This window comes from Hetaerina americana, unplaced genomic scaffold, assembly GCF_022747635.1.
Source record: "Hetaerina americana unplaced genomic scaffold, ioHetAmer1.1.p SCAF_23, whole genome shotgun sequence".
Lineage (NCBI taxonomy): Eukaryota > Metazoa > Arthropoda > Insecta > Odonata > Calopterygidae > Hetaerina > Hetaerina americana.
This window is the reverse complement of record NW_027286797.1, coordinates 2,612,768-2,628,902: the sequence shown is the minus strand read 5'-3', so window position 1 is coordinate 2,628,902 and position 16,135 is coordinate 2,612,768. Positions and strand designations below refer to the sequence as shown.

At 42.5% G+C, this 16,135-nt stretch overlaps 1 protein-coding gene across 1 annotated transcript; it reads right to left on the bottom strand.

Moving 5' to 3' along the window:
* Positions 1 to 1,955: 1,955 nt before the first annotated feature.
* On the bottom strand, positions 1,956 to 15,884 carry LOC139689432 (uncharacterized). Its single transcript, XM_071586555.1, has 2 exons — positions 15,369 to 15,884; positions 1,956 to 2,120 (listed from the first exon to the last, which is right to left on the bottom strand). The coding sequence occupies exons 1-2, from the start codon at positions 15,882 to 15,884 to the stop codon at positions 1,956 to 1,958; spliced, it is 681 nt and encodes a 226-aa protein (XP_071442656.1).
* Positions 15,885 to 16,135: the final 251 nt, after the last annotated feature.

Here is a 16,135-nt window from a genome sequence, read left to right as displayed (position 1 = left end):
AATCGGTATTTGTGTCCGCTAAAGAGAATTTGGCCATTGGTAATACACCGAACAAGGAACCAAAGGAGATACCCAAGTTTCAGTGAAATAAGTGAAAGCTGAATGTTAAAATATCTGCAGTAAAGCAGATTACAAATTCCATTTCTAAGCAGATGCATCCTCATGCTCAGGATGATGTTTAAAAAAATTCCACGATTAGAAATAAACGGTCAAATATTAAAATGCTGAACCAGTTGATTCCCTTCCAAGTTGGGAAAAGTAACTCAACTGGGCAAATGAAAAATATAAAAAGATTGCAAGATAATCCAAAGTAAATTCTCACCAATGTGGTCAAGGCCCATTAATAAAAAAGTAATAACATCCCACAATTCAATGATTTCCTCATTTCTCTTCAACACCAGCTAAGAAAATCTTAAAATATGCAAAAATAAAAATCAAGCGTTGTGAGGGTTATACCTCTTTCAAAGCGAAAAAAATAATGCAATAATGGGAATGTTAACTACCCCAAAGACCTTATTTCATTTCCATTCCCTTAATGGCCTTTCTATCTAGCCATCTCGTATGCCTGGGCCAAAGCTTTCCTCATTCCTTTTGCTATGTCTCTCTCCTGCCTCATTATATTATTCAGCATTTTATACTTCCAACCATATAACTGCGTTTACATTTCTCCATTTTTTTCTCCAATTTATATTTCTAATCATCTTATCTATAATCCATGGTTTTCTTGCCATCTTCCTACTTGCTGTTCCTATGGTTTCATTTGCGGCTCTGGATATCCCTTTTTTGGTATGTTCCAATTTTTCTTCTAAAGTACCCATCTCCCTTTCCTTATCAATAATTTTCTCTAAAGCTGCTGGTACTCCATTCTTATGGTTTCAGTTAATCCTTCTATATTCAATTTATGAAAGTATCTTCCCTGTTTTATTTTTTAAATTGACCCTGCATTTCATCATTACTAAATTACGATCTGAGTTCGTATTTGCTGCTGGGAAACTGCAAATTAATCACAATGTTTCTGAATCTGTGGCAGATACTTACTGAGATTTTGAGATTCTGAGTCTTACTGAGATTTTGAGATTCTGAGTCTTACTGAGATTTTGATAAATCTCTGGGCATTTTCCACATACCTATGCTTTTGTGGTGTCTACACCAGGTGTTGGTTATGATTAACCCCTCTCTCCTGCAGGACTCTATTGCTTACCCGCCCACAGTCACTCCTTGTTGCTAACATGTAGTGTCCTACCTCACTAACATCTCTTTCTTCTCCAACCATTGTGTTCCAATCCTGCATCAATACCAAATGTTTCACTCCAGGAGCACTTGCAATAATGTCCTCTGGCTGATCATATATCATATCAACTTCTTCCTTGCTATGATTGGCATGTACACCTGAACAATGACCAAGTTTGCTCGGTCTGCTTTAACTTATAATATTAATATTCTATCCATCACTTGCTCTATGTTAACTACGCTTATTCCTTCCATTTTGTTTGATATTATTTCCATCTCTCTGCTGGCTTTCTCCCCCTCCACAGCATATTAATGTAAAACTATTACTTCAGTAATCCCCACTAACCTTCCATCTCACCTTGCATATACCTAAAACATCTTTATCACCTCTATCTATCTCTTGCTTTATATTTTCTGATTTTCCTGCCCTCGACATTATCCTAATAGTCCTCTTCATTATCACTGTCTCTTTGGCTTTGCAAGGCTTTCAAGAGATGAATAAGAATCTTTGCCTCCACCACTACCAGTCTCAACACATGGCTGATTTGGCCAAGTCCTGTTTTCAGTCAGGCCAAGCCAGAATTCATTTTCACTATCATTTCGTTCATAAAAATCTTGGGGAGAATAATTGAGATGGTTTCATTTGCCTTCCTCAATAATATTTTTAATGTGACACCATAATTCAAATTGCTACCCCACTAGTGACAGATGCATTTGCAGCCACCTCACTGAGGAACAGACACTGTGGGGACTACCTTTTGTCTAGCTCCTAACTTTCGACCCATCTGGCAGGAGTTAATAGTATTGGTTCCAACAGCCAAGCTCTTGGGATCATCAGAATGTATAAGCCCTTCCACCATGTCAAGGTTATAGTTGTTCATGGGGAGGAGCTAAATATGTATATGTTTCCCATGTTTTATTGGAATTTCCAAATATTTCTCCGAAAACAAATCCTTAATTAATAAATGATTTTCAATATCTGATATTTTTGTTAGGGGACAGGACTGAGTGTATTGATTCATTAGCTACATAGTAAAAAATCGAGAATTTTGTTAGTCATATAATGTCATTCTGTATATATTAATGTTTATTTCCTTCTAAGTCAGTCAAACATTCTTTTCCAATTTAAATATTGAGCCAATACAGTTTCTCACATCTTGGAAGAGTATGGGTGGGTGAAGGATGGAGGAACATTATTTCTAGTTTTAACTGTCTGGAAAGGCAAGTTGAAACTACCATCTTCTTTTTTCCTAAAATTTCTTGAGTATGCTGAGCAAAGTTCAAATTAATCCCAGTGGAGGAAAAAGATTAGGGTAAGGTGAAAATGTACAGGTTTACAAGAGCGTAATTATAAAATAAGGTGGTAAGATGATAAATACCACATGATTTTCTGTCAAAATATCATGGATATAAAAATAAAACAGCATTTAAACTGCATTATGGCAAAAGAATTGTTCATTAGATACTTCAGTCAGTATTACCCAGGTGAAAAAACATGCTCTTCGGTGACCACCAATAATGGTGGTGGCAGAAAGTCTCATGTTACATAATGCTTACTTTGTATAATGAGAAGCAATACTGACGAGAAGCATGGACTGATTACCGGCTTACTCTTTAATTTTTAGTTGATTTGGTGGGTCATGGTAGTCCAGTGGGTTGAGCATTGGACTGCTGACCAGAGGGTCCCGGGTTCGATTCCCGGGCAAGGCACTCTGGGCACCTGCAGCTCCACCCAAGCTAAAGTGATTTTTTGGGTACCAGGTCTTCCTGGGAAACCATAACCGGCACAGGGAAAGGAACTGGCCCTACCCTGATGTGTGAATTTTCACACGCCGTATAGGGCCTAGTATTGGGTGAACTCTACCATCACCTACTAAACCGACCTTCGGGTTGATTACTGTGTTTATGGTTTTTTTTTATTCATAGAGCTCATCTCCTATGTTATTATCATCACTCCATATTACCTGGGTGTGTGTGGATTACTTACTTTATGCGTACTGTTCAAATTAATATGATTGTTAGTTATCAGATCTGAAGTCTTATGAAATTACAAAGGATATTAAAAAAGATCTTTGAATGGAATAGAAATATGCAACTTAACCCAGGTAAACTTTTTTATTTTTCAATGTAATCTCCTTCTACATTAATGCACTTGATCCAGTGATGGTTCTAACGTCTTCATCCTATATTGAATATTAGATTCCTCCAGGCCTGCAAAATACCAATTTTCAGCTGTTAGTTCTTTGTTTGAAGAAAATTTCCATCCGCTGAGGAAAATGCTTAGCTTGGGGAAGAGAAGGAAATCTGATGGAGCCAAATCAGGTGAATAAGGTAGTAGTGGCAACAATTCGTATCTTAGTTCATGTATTCTTGCCATGGCATGCATTGTCTTGATGAAAGATGACTTTCTTTCTTGCCAAACCTGGCCTTTTTTCATGTATCTTTTGCTGTAGTTGGTCCAGGAGGTTAGGGTAGGATTCTCTATTGGTAAGATAATCTATCACCAGAATTCATTTCACATCCCAGAAAAATGAAGACATCACTTTTCCAGTCAACTGTATTGCCTTGTATTCTTTGGTAGTGATGAATCATCATGTTTCCTCTACTTTACTGCTGTTTTGTCTCTGGGGTATAGTAGTGGATATAAGTTTCATCTGTGGTCACAAACCAGCGCAGAATATCTTGTTAGTTGTCCTTAAAATAGGTCAAGCATTGTTAGGAAATTTCCATTCTGATACATTAGTAATTGTGTGTCAAGAGTTGCAGCACTCATCTAGCACATAATACTCTCACATTCAATTGCACTGTTAAATTGTGATTTGCCCATTCAGAAGATATCCCTAGAGCATCAGCAATCACCTGCACTTTCAGTTGGCTATCCTCCATGATCATTTAATGCATTTTGGCAATAATTTCTTGGGTGGTGGCACATTTTAGCCAAACACTGCATGGATCATCATCTAAGCTGTCCCAACAAAACTTTAACTCATTTGTTCACTTGGCAACTGCTGAATATGAAGGAATCAGAGCCCCCTGAGTGTTTTATAAGTCAGCATGTATTTTCTTTGCATTCGTAACTTTCTTTACAAAGTGTTAAATCACTGCTCAAATCTCAATTTTTTCCATCTTTACAAATCACTACGCAGGGGCAACAACTTGGAGGCACCTGCACCACACATCTCCTCCTAGAGCACTGACTTTACATGTGCTTACTCATAAAGGATTACCTATTGCTACCCGGGAAACTTGTTGGGCTAGGGCTGACATCTGGGGGTAATTCCAAGAACCACTCTAAATACCCTTGTAGGTACTCAATTCACCAAAATCTACTCATGGTCCAGCTCATTTAATCGGTTCTGGCCAAAAGAGAAGTGTGACAAGACTTCTTTCATCCAATGAGTCAACCAAGATTCTGGAACTGCATTAAGGAGGTGACTCAGGCCATGTGCCACATGGAAACTTGAGTTAAGCTGCCCATCATCTAATGCTGAGAAATTTGTGATTGGACAGAACCAATGTCAGAAAGTCATGGGCATATATGTTGACTTTATTGTAAACAAGTCAAAGGCTATGAGAATTTTGACAAAGAGGAAAGTTAAAATAGGTGGAAAAAACCTAGAGCAGGTGGAAGTTTACCTATATTGGAAGGAAGGGTTTTGGAGAAAGATGGTGAAAGCAGTGGAGATGTAAGGAGAAGGATTGCATTGGGCAAAGAAGCTTTCACAAGGAGAAAGAAATTGATGACAGAGACTTTGAGTTAGCGTCTTAAGAAAAGGCTCATCAAATCCTTGATGCAGAGCATAGTTTTTTACTCCACTGAAACATGGTTGTTGAAGCATTGAATAGGGGTAGAAATGGAGAGAAGTTGGTATGGAGAAGGATGTTAAAGATAAAATGGACAAGAAGGAAAATGAATGAAGAAGTACTAAGCATGGTTGGGAGGGGGGATAGGGTAATGCCAGGAGAAATCCAAAGAGGTGGCAATGGTGGATAATAATTATGAAATATGTTAGTTGGGGATGGAATGTTGAAGACTGTGGTGCAGGGGAAGTACAGGAAAAGGCAAGCAAGGAAGGCACAGACAGAGGATTGGTGTCCTAGATGGAATAAAGGGAGGTAATAGTAGTAATCTATCCAAAACCTACCTGAAACAGTTGGATACCAATATAAAAGTGTGCTGACAGAATATTTATGAAGCTAGCTGTCAGTAATGGTATCACATGATTTCTTTCCTAAATTATCCAGCTTCAGGCATACCGTTGGCTTCCAAGTAGCTATTAGGCTCTACCCATGTGACTATTATTAACCGTAGCACAATAAGTGAGCTTTCAAAACCTCAGAGAATTCCCTTGTGGTAGTTCATCTGTTTGTGTGATTCAGGGGTGTGCCGCTAGGTGTCACCCTAGACACGACCCACGCGGAACCAGTCATGTCTCAACCCCAGCCGAGTATTCATCCCTCTTGTGCACGATGCACCCATGACATATATCTTGCCGCATTGATCTTGGTCTGTAATAGCACACAGAATAAATCTGCTGTTTATTCAAACGCTTTAAATGTGATTTATTAGTATTTCCTAGCACCGGCCACGCTAATATAATTTCCAGCAACCCCAAATCCCTCAACAAGGTACATGGTACAAAATGTTTGCCAGATGGAAACATTTTGTACATCTATACTGTATTAAAATGTTCAAGGATTACATAGTTGCCCTTGGATTATATGTAATAGTTTACATTATATTCAGCTGAGGCTCATCTATAGGACCTGTCAAAATGCAAGAACTCCATTTTGTGTCCATTAGAAATGTCACTTTTTGGGAGAAGGAAAATTTCTGGCGTTGCAGTGAAAGCAACAAATATTCTCTCGATTTGGACATAATTTTCTTCAAGAACCACCAACCAAAACGACATTATATCATATAGCAACATAGTATGTGTTCTGTAGAGACTGAATGGGGCTACTGGGTCCTTCTGTCTTATGATAGAGTTTATTAAGGAGGGCGATGAGGGAGTAGAATGAAGGTTAATTAAGAAATTGGGTCACCCAAAACCCAATTGGATATAGAGCATTGTCAGACATGCTGGGCTAAAAGGACTTCATTATTTTGGTATATTACCAACATTCACTGTAAAGAGAAATTATTCTCAAGAAAATCACCTTAACTTTGCTATACGATTACAAAATGAGACTCTGGAGAATGTATATTCATTAGATACATATGAAGAATGTTTCAAGGAATATTACACTAAATTTCTCCATCATTTTAGCATTGTTTTCCCTAAAATGTGTAGATTACAAAGGGTGGAAAAATTAAAAAAAAACTGGGTGACTGACAAAATTAGACAGCAATGAAGAAGTCTCAAAGAAATGGCTGCAAAAACAAAATTTTATCATGAACCAGCCTTATTGAAGGAATATAAAGCTTCCAAAAAGAAGTATAATAATGTATTGGCCATAGAAAAGTATACCTACAATAAGAATAGAATTGTGTATGCTGAAAATAAATCAAAAGAATCCCGGAAGATAATAAATAGCTTCAGCGGGCCCTCACTCCCACACATGCCACTTCAACTGAATGATCCATGAGGAAATGTAGTCACTAATCCCACACATACAGGTATATAATCACTACTTTACAATCATTTTAACAGTAAACATATCAGCTCTAATACCTGTAATAATAATACATCACACATAGAGATAAGTCTCTCTTCTTATATCCATATCCAAAAAAGGAGTTAGGTACTGTAGTAGATCAACTGCATACAAACTGTAGTCCTGGAGAGGATGGAGTCCCATGTATTGTGATTAAAATGTGCTAGCCTTTCATTAAAGAGCCCCTACTTTATTTAATTAATGATTCTCTCTCCCTAGCTATTTTCCTAACCCCTCTCAAGACTTTGAAAGTTCTTCCTATTTATAAATATAGAGGAAGCAAGAACAACCCTAATAACTTCCAATCATTTGCTATTCAGTCGGTTTTTGTTAAAATATTAGAGAAAATATTTCAAGATTGAATTACAAACCACATCAGTAGAAATAAATTATTATAAAGCCATCAACATGGGTTCATGAAAAACAGGTCCACCATTTCAGCCAAATGTGAAGCCATAAACATCATTTGACCGCACTTGATCACAAGAAGGAGGTACCGACCTTTTCTTAGATTTAACCAAAGCTTTTGACTAAAGAGATCATAGAATTCTTGCTAAAAGTGTCTGTGTTATGGAACAAGGGGGTACCAAGGTAATGGATCTAGTAATATTTAAAAGATCGTGATGATACAGTCACTATGACAGCCAGTGGTTTTGAATACATTACCATAGACAAACTAAAATCTATTAAAGAGCCTCAGGGCTCAATTCTTGTTCCAATACTTGTTTTCATTTATATTAACGATCTGCCCATAGTTTTAACAAGAGTATGTGGGATTAAAGCAATTTTATATTCTGGTCATACCAGTATATTAGTTTCTGCAACCTCCATAAATGAATTAACCTCAAAGAGTACATAGAGTAAAGCAGTTTCTGGTGTCACTTGGTGGAAAATCTTTATATTGAACTTGGAATTAAACCACTTGGCTTTTCCACATAGAAAAAATTTTATCTACTACCTAAGTTTTGTTATGGTATAACATCATCAGGTAATAACATCACCTTATAATGTTATATCATAATGAAACCCAGCTGGTAAATAAAATTTTTTTATGTGTGGAAAAGCCAAGTGGTTTAATTTCAAGTTCAAGTACATGGAGATTGAAGTTGGCAAGACACTGGTGCAAAGAAAATAGTCTGAAACTGAACAATGAAAAATCCCAGGCCATATATTATTCTCTTGACCCATCCAAACTCAGTTCTCTAACAACAGTGAATATCCAAAATTTATAATTTAACAGATCCTCAAAATTTATTGGCATCCATTTGGACTCAAACATAGCATCAGAAACCCATGTAAATTGCCTTTCAAGAAAATTAAGTTCATCGTGTTTCATCCTAAGAACTATGAAAAAAGCAGTGTACAAAGCCTTGCTACTAATGCTTCGCTGAGACCTTATCTTCTCCAATATTATATATGATACCATTCTCTGGGGCTCATCTACTTTCTACCAAGTCATATTCAAACAGCAAAAAAAGGCTATTTGCATAATTACATCTGAACCTCCAATTTCAACTGCCCATCCAATATTTCAAGATCTTTCCCATCTATAAACATCTTATTCACAGTAACATACATTTAGCAACATTTGTCAGACTTCCATTCAAATTTTCAGTTCTGCAGTCAACACACCGGAACCTAGTTAAGCCTGCATATCAAATACAACTAAACCAAAGCCTCAAGCCTAGAACCAGAGTCATAAGATGTGTAACACAGTTTAAAAGACAAAAAATTGAGAAAAATTATCACTGTGTGTGTGTGTATGTGTATGTGCATGTGTTTGTGTGTACATATATATATATATATATATATATGTGTGTGTACACACAAACACACGCACATGCACACACACACACACACACATATATATATATATATATATATATATATATATATATATATATATATATATATATATATGTATATAAATAAACAAACCATAACCACAGTAGTCAACCCGACGGTCGATTTGGTAGGTGATGGTTGAGTTCACCCAGTACTAAGCCCGAGGGCGTGTGAAATTCACACATCAGGGAAGGGGGGCCAAAAAAAGGTGTTCACAAAAGGTGTTTTCACAATGGTGTTGATAACATATTATTAGCCCCAACGTACTACGGTCGGAGAGATTATGCAAATAAAATGAGATAGACTAAGCATAGAATAGATAATTTTCTAATTTTCCCATGAACGATAAGGGAACAGAATAATATTATTTAACTACGGTAGGGGGGAAAGTATTTTGGGTCCAAAGCAATCTGGTGTGTTTTCAACCCCTGCCACACACCCTTGCGGTGGCTTACAAGGTACCAATTTTATATACATGTACACTATTATATACATATGATAACGACACAACGGTATATGCATATACTACCTTGATCAAAAAGTTCCCGGAATAACCACCGTGTGGCGCTCCCATCATTCCGATTTGAGTTGTTTTTTGTTAAATTGGTACATCTGTTGTTGATATTCCCTTTAAATCTTAGTGTCATAACTTGACATTTGCAAAAGTTACGGTCGGTTTTCGGTATGTCCATCAGTGCTTCCTGCGATTTTTCCATTACTTCCTCTCGGCTGCTAAAACGCGTTCCCCGTAATGGTTTTTTAACTCGATTGAACAGGAAGAAGTCACAGGGAGCCAAATCAGGTGAATTCGGTGGCTGTTGGATGGTATTTGTTGCATTTTTCGTCAAAAAATTACGAATAATGATAGCACTGTGCGACGGTGCGTTATCATGGTGCAAAATCCACGAGTTTTCTGCCCACATTTCTGGTCTCTTTCGGCGAATTGCTTCACGCAAACGTCTCATAACGCCCAAATAATACTCTTTGTTTACTGTCTGGCCTTCTGGCAAAAATTCATGATGCACTACACCGTTGTAATCCATGAAAACCGTCAGCATTGCCTTCTTTTTTGACTGAAAACGACGTGGTTTTTTTGGTCTCGGCTCATTTGGTGAACGCCATTCACTTGCCTGATGTCTGGATTGCGTGTCGTACTCATAAACCCACGTCTCGTCTCCAGTAATGATCCTTTTGATGAATGTGGGATCGGTTTCAGCCTCGCAAATCATGTCTTTTGCGACGTCAACACGGTCTCTTTTTTGCATGAAATTGAGGTCTTTTGGCACCAACTTTGCTGCTACACGACGGAAACCCAAATCATTAACCACAATGTCTTGGGCGGATCCATAGGCAATGTTCAAGTCCTCCGCTATTTCTCTGATGGTTAATTTGCGGTTATTGACCAACATTTCTTTTACTTTATCAATTTTTTCACCGACTTTCGATGTCGATGGTCTGCCACTGCGTTCATCATCTTCGATTGACTCACGACCACTTCTGAACCGCTCGTGCCACTGGTAAACGACCGTTTTTTTTAGAGAATCGTTGCCGAAAAACTTTTCCAACATTTCCAACGTCCGTGCGCCACTAAATCCGTTTTTTACGCAAAATTTAATACAAGTTCGTTGTTGCAAATTTAAATCCATTTCTGCAATTGTAAAAAATCGCCAACACACACAGAGATAGATGTACTCTTGGCTACGTAACTTTTGCAAATGTCAAGTTATGACACTAAGATTTAAAGGGAATATCAACAACAGATGTACCAATTTAACAAAAAAAACAGAACTCAAATCGGAACGATGGGAGCGCCACACGGTGGTTATTCCGGGAACTTTTTGATCAAGGTAGTATGCACACTAACTAGAAAGGAACGGATTACACATTTAATGACACTATCATACGGCTTATGGTTGAGTGCCCGCAGAATTTGAACTAATCGCGAGCGATACAATGTATTAGCAGTGACGACATCCCCATCAGCCCAACGTCTATCCAGTTTCATGGCAAAAACACATGGGAGATTACACCAAACGTGCTACCTTGTATAAATTTACGATTTATTTAGGCATTAGAAAAAGAAGTACCTTCAAAGAAATATTTAAATTCTATTATTACTACTGACTCAAAACAGGCATATTATCGAAATTAGTGAAAAGAAAACAATTTTCTAAGCCTGACGAGAGGAAAAACTCTTAATAGGAAGTACTTTTCCCGGCGAATCGGCTTTGGAATAAGTCGTAGTACACATATACTATCGGTCCATAAGATGCAGGCCGGTTTTAGAGCACATTCTTGAGTAAAAAAGTGCTCTATAATATGGGCTGGAAAATACGGTTGATATGTAAAGTTCAGATTACACCCCATTGTGACTGAGAAGTCACAGACCAGTACAAGTACAAATATAGTCATGAGATGTTTATAAAAGTAATAATACATCAAATATGAAGCATACACTTACTTGATGAGTGAATTCCATAATGTCTGTGGCTTGATAAATGAGCAAAAAAGAATTTATCTATTTGCAATTGGACACCATGTGAGATTATATTCACCATGAGTTGAGTCCTAGGAGATATAGGGATGAAGGAGGTATCGTGGTGGAAATAATGACACCTCCTAACAATCAACAAAGTTTATTGTGCTCAGAAAATTAAAACCTTGATGAGGCGATTGAACAGTAATTATTCAGTAAATATTCGGCCGTGCGGTGGCGAAGCCAGGAGAGAATCCTTCACCAGGAAGCAGCGTCTTTGGGTTGACCACGATGGCGGCGCGCGTGACGGTCCAGAGCCAGTCAGAGAGAGAGTGAGAGTGAGAGTGGCTCTGGCGGCGTGGTTGCGCCCTGGCGGCGGACCCTGGTGGCGAACGCCGGAAGCCAAAACACTTGCCGGCGAAGGCGCGTTCGCAATGGCGCTCAATAATGAATCAAGTGTTGAGCCGCCACACCACCCCCTTGGTTGTTTTATAGTCCCTGGTGGTTAGTAGACATTGGAAAAATTGTGGAAACAGGAGGTGATAAGGTGAGCGGCAAGGAAGGAGGGTGTAGCGGTGGTGGAAGCATGACAGGTTAGGTAATGAAGTCAAGACAACAAAAGAAAAAGAGAAAAAAAAGAGAAAATTATAGTTGAAATTCTTCAAGATGCGACGGAAAGCGCACGCGTCTCCCAGATCGGGTTGTCCGTTCGCCGCGCTGTGTGCGCGGTGCAGCACCTGGGGGCTGAGGGGCTGGTGGTGCAGGCAGCGTAGCTGGGCGCGATGTAAAGGCGGCAGGCCATCTTTCGTCCGATTCTGCTGCCTCCAGCTGTGGCGCGGTGTGGTGAAGCGGTAGAGCTGCCTGGTGGTTATAAATTGGTAGGTTGGATACTGTAAAGGCAGGTTTGAGTCTGTCGAGAGAAATGAACACATCACGGTTTGGTAAGCGGACTTTGTACGCCTTATCATTCCGTTCTAAAACTTTAAACGGCCCGTCATACGGCAGCTGAAGAGAACCCCGCGGGGGGCCGTGCCGGACGAAGACGTGGGACGCCGTCGGCAAGTCTTTGAAGATGAAGACCTGACGGGAACCGTGGCGGGCAGCGGGGCGAGGGCTCAACTCCCGGAAATGCTCGCGCAACTGGGACATGAAGGTGGTGTCAGCTGGCTGCGATGGAGAGGTTGGTGAGAGGAACTCTCCGGGAAGGCGGAGAGGCTCCCCATACACTAGCTCTGCAGTGGAGGCATCTAGGTCTTCCTTCCAGGAGGCGCGGAATCCCAGGAGGATGGCAGGAAGTACGTCCACCCACTGAGTGGTCCCGTGGCAACGGATGGCGGCCTTCAGCTGTCGATGGAACCGTTCTACCATCCCGTTCGCCTCAGGATGGTATGCTGTCGTCCTGAAATGCTCCGCGCCGGCCATGAGGGAGAGCTGGCGGAAGAGGTTGCTTTCAAACTGCCGTCCTTGGTCGGTAGTGATGCGTTGGGGTGAGCCGAAACGCGACATCCATCCGCTAAAGAAAGCGAATGCCACTGTCTCGGCCGAAATGTCACCAATCGGTATTGCCTCGGGCCATCGGGTGAAACGGTCCACGCACGTAAGGCAATATCGAAATCCACGTGAACTTGGGAGAGGTCCGACCAAATCAATGTGGACGTGCTCGAATCTCCGTCCGGGAGACGGGAAATTGCGCACAGGGGAGGCAACATGGCGAGTCACTTTTACCTGTTGGCACGGGATGCACGCGCGTGCCCATTCGCGGCAGTCTTTCCTAATAGAGGGCCACACGAAACGCGATGTCACGAGTTTTATCGTCGCTTTTGCTCCGGGATGCGCCAGGTTATGAAGCGAATCAAACGCCTGACGCCGGAATGTGGGAGTGACGTATGGGCGAGCACAAGGGGTGGAAGTGTCACAAAACAAGTGCACAGCACAACCGGGAACAGGAAGTCTTCTGAGCTTGAGGGAAGACTCTTAGTTCTTAAGGAGCGCAGCAAGTTCAGCGTCTGCCTCCTGTGCACGGCCTAACTCCTCAAAATTTACCGCGGAGGACAAGGAATCGATGCGCGATAAAGCGTCCGCCACGACATTATCCGCGCCGGCTACGTGACGAATGTCTGTCGAGTATTGGCCGATCAGGTCGAGGTAGCGGAATTGACGGGGCGAACATCTGTCAGGTTTTTGCTGGAACGCGTACACTATCGGCTTGTGGTCTGTAAAAATTGTAAAATTCCGACCCTCCACCATGTGGCGAAAATACCGGACCGCCCGATAAATCGCCAGGAGCTCCCTGTCGTAAGGGCTGTAGTTTCTCTCGGCCGAGCTTAGTTTTTTGGAGAAGAAACCAAGCGGTTGCCAACCCGCTTCAGTGCGCTGCTGGAGCACAGCTCCCAGGGTGAAGTCTGAGGCGTCGGTAAACAGGCCGAGGGGAAGGGAGGGGGCCGGATGGGCGAGAAGCACAAAGTTCGAAAGAGCGTCTTTACACCGCTGAAAAGAAAGGCGCAGTTCGGGCGTCCAATCCACTTTGTCGCGGCCGTGTACACCACCGCGTAGCACTTCACTGAGGGGGGCCTGTAAGTCGGCGGCATGGGGAAGGAATCTTCTATAAAAATTCAGCATCCCCAAGAATTGGCGGAGCTGTTTCACAGTTACAGGGAGTGGGAAGTCGGCGATAGCACTCACTTTGTCACTTAAAGGCGTTGTACCTCGGCACTTACACTATATCCTAAAAACTTGACATTGGGAACACCAAAAACACACTTTGCAGGAATAATGAGCACACCGTATGATTTTAATCTGCCAAAAAGCTCACGCAGGTGATGCTCATGTTCGTCCTCATTTTGGGAGGCGACCAAAATACCGTCTAAATAGACGTAGCAGAAGGAGAGACCTCTGAGTGCCTCGTCGAGGAAACGTTGGAAAGTCTGTGCGGCGTTTCGCAGTCCATATGACATAAAGGGAAATTCAAACAACCCAAAGGGGGTCGTGATTGCAGTCTTCGGTATGTCTTCCGGGTTCACAGGTATTTGGTTATATGCCCTCACGAGGTCAATGGTGGAGAAAACACGAGCACCATTGAGGGATGCAGCGAAATCCTCGATATGGGGGACAGGATAGCGATCGGGGATGGTCCTAGCGTTTAACGCGCGATAATCCCCGCATGGGCGCCACTCGTCTCCCTTCTTGGGCACAAGGTGGAGGGCGGAGGACCAACAGCTATCCGAGCGGCGGGCTGTCCCTAATCGCACCATTAATTCAAATTCCCGTTTGGCTGCGGCAAGTTTGTCGGGAGCAAGCCTACGTGGTTTACATGACACCGGCTGACCTGCGGTCGTGCGAATGAAATGCACTGTGGAGTGGGACGCATGACCGGGTGTCCCTGCTGGACGCGTAATTTCAGAAAAGCGCGAGAGAAGAACGTGAAAACGGGTTTCTCCGACTACCGCCTTTATCTGCGTTGCCGGGAGGCGTACAATATTTCCGGCGACGGAAATTGTCGTCGAACTGTCTGTAAGACGAGAATTCTTGAAGTCCACCAAAAGACTGAAATTTGTTAAAAAGTCCACTCCGATAATAGGCTGTGCAACGTCTGCCACAACAAACCTCCACGTGAAGTCGCGGCGCAGACCGAAATTTATGTTTAATACTTCCCAACCGTACGTATTTATTACGGAATTGTTGGCAGCAAAAAGTTGGTAGTCGGTCCGCTGTCTAGGACTTTTGACGAGCGATAGGGGAAACACAGAAAGGTCAGCACCAGTGTCAACAAGAAACTGTACCTTTGTGGTCGTGTCCGTAACGAAGAGGCGGCTTGCTGTAGGGCTAAGGTCGGCGCCCGCGTCTACCGAGCGCCCGCGGTGTTTTCCGGCACCTGGAATGAGCACGGCTGGGTGCAGTGCCGCGCGTCGGCACCAAACTTCCGGTGATACCAGCAGCGTTGTGGCGTCGTACGGCGTCCTGATGGTCCGTCTTCAGAGCCGCGAGATTGGCTGCGGGAACGGGAATGGCCTCGGAAACGGGAGCGTTCCTCTCGAGGGTGCCGCGCCACCGAAAGAGCCGCAACTTGCCGGGTGAGGTCGTCCATTCGGCTCAGGAGGGAGGCCAACATGCCCGAGCATCCACCGGAACAAGATGGCGGGTCGGAACTCACCTCGCTTACCTGAGCGTGGGTAGGAGCGAGCACTCGTTCCCGGAGTATCACCTCACTAATTCTGTCGGCGAGGGAAGCCACGGCGTCTGGGTCGACGCCATCTTGAGCCGCTAAGATGGCGTGGAGAGGCGTGGGTAGCCGGGTCAGCCACAGTGACCGCATGAACTCGTCAGGCACCGACGAGCCTGCCAAGTCCTTAAGATGGCGGAGAAACTGGGATGGCTTCCTGTCGCCTATCTCTTCTCGCTCAAGGAGTCGCCTAATTTTCTGCTCCTGAGACGCAGACAATCGGCGAATAAGTTCCTCCTCGATCTTAGTATACTTGTTGTCACCGGGGGGGTTGGAAATAACGTCCTTAACCTCTTGCGCGAATCGAGGCTCTAAATGGCTCACCACCGTATAGAATTTTTTTGCGTCCTCGCTGATACCTGCGAGGAAAAATTGCCCTTCCAGTTGTGCAAACCATAATGCTGGCTCTTCCGGCCAAAATGGAGGCACGCGAAGCATGGCTCGGTCCGTCGACATCTCTGGCGTTTAGACAAACAATTAACGTGGGGAAAAACAGATAAACAAAACGAATGCAATATTGGAAACACTGGAGCCGATAATCACATAGCGAGGCAGATGTACAGATATTCGGGATCGACCAAAACGGCGTGGTCAGGGCATGGCTAAGCACGTAGGGCGAAATGAATCACGTCGGGGTCACCACTATTGAAGGAGGTATCGTGGTGGAAATAATGACACCTCCTAACAATTAACAAAGTTTATTGTGC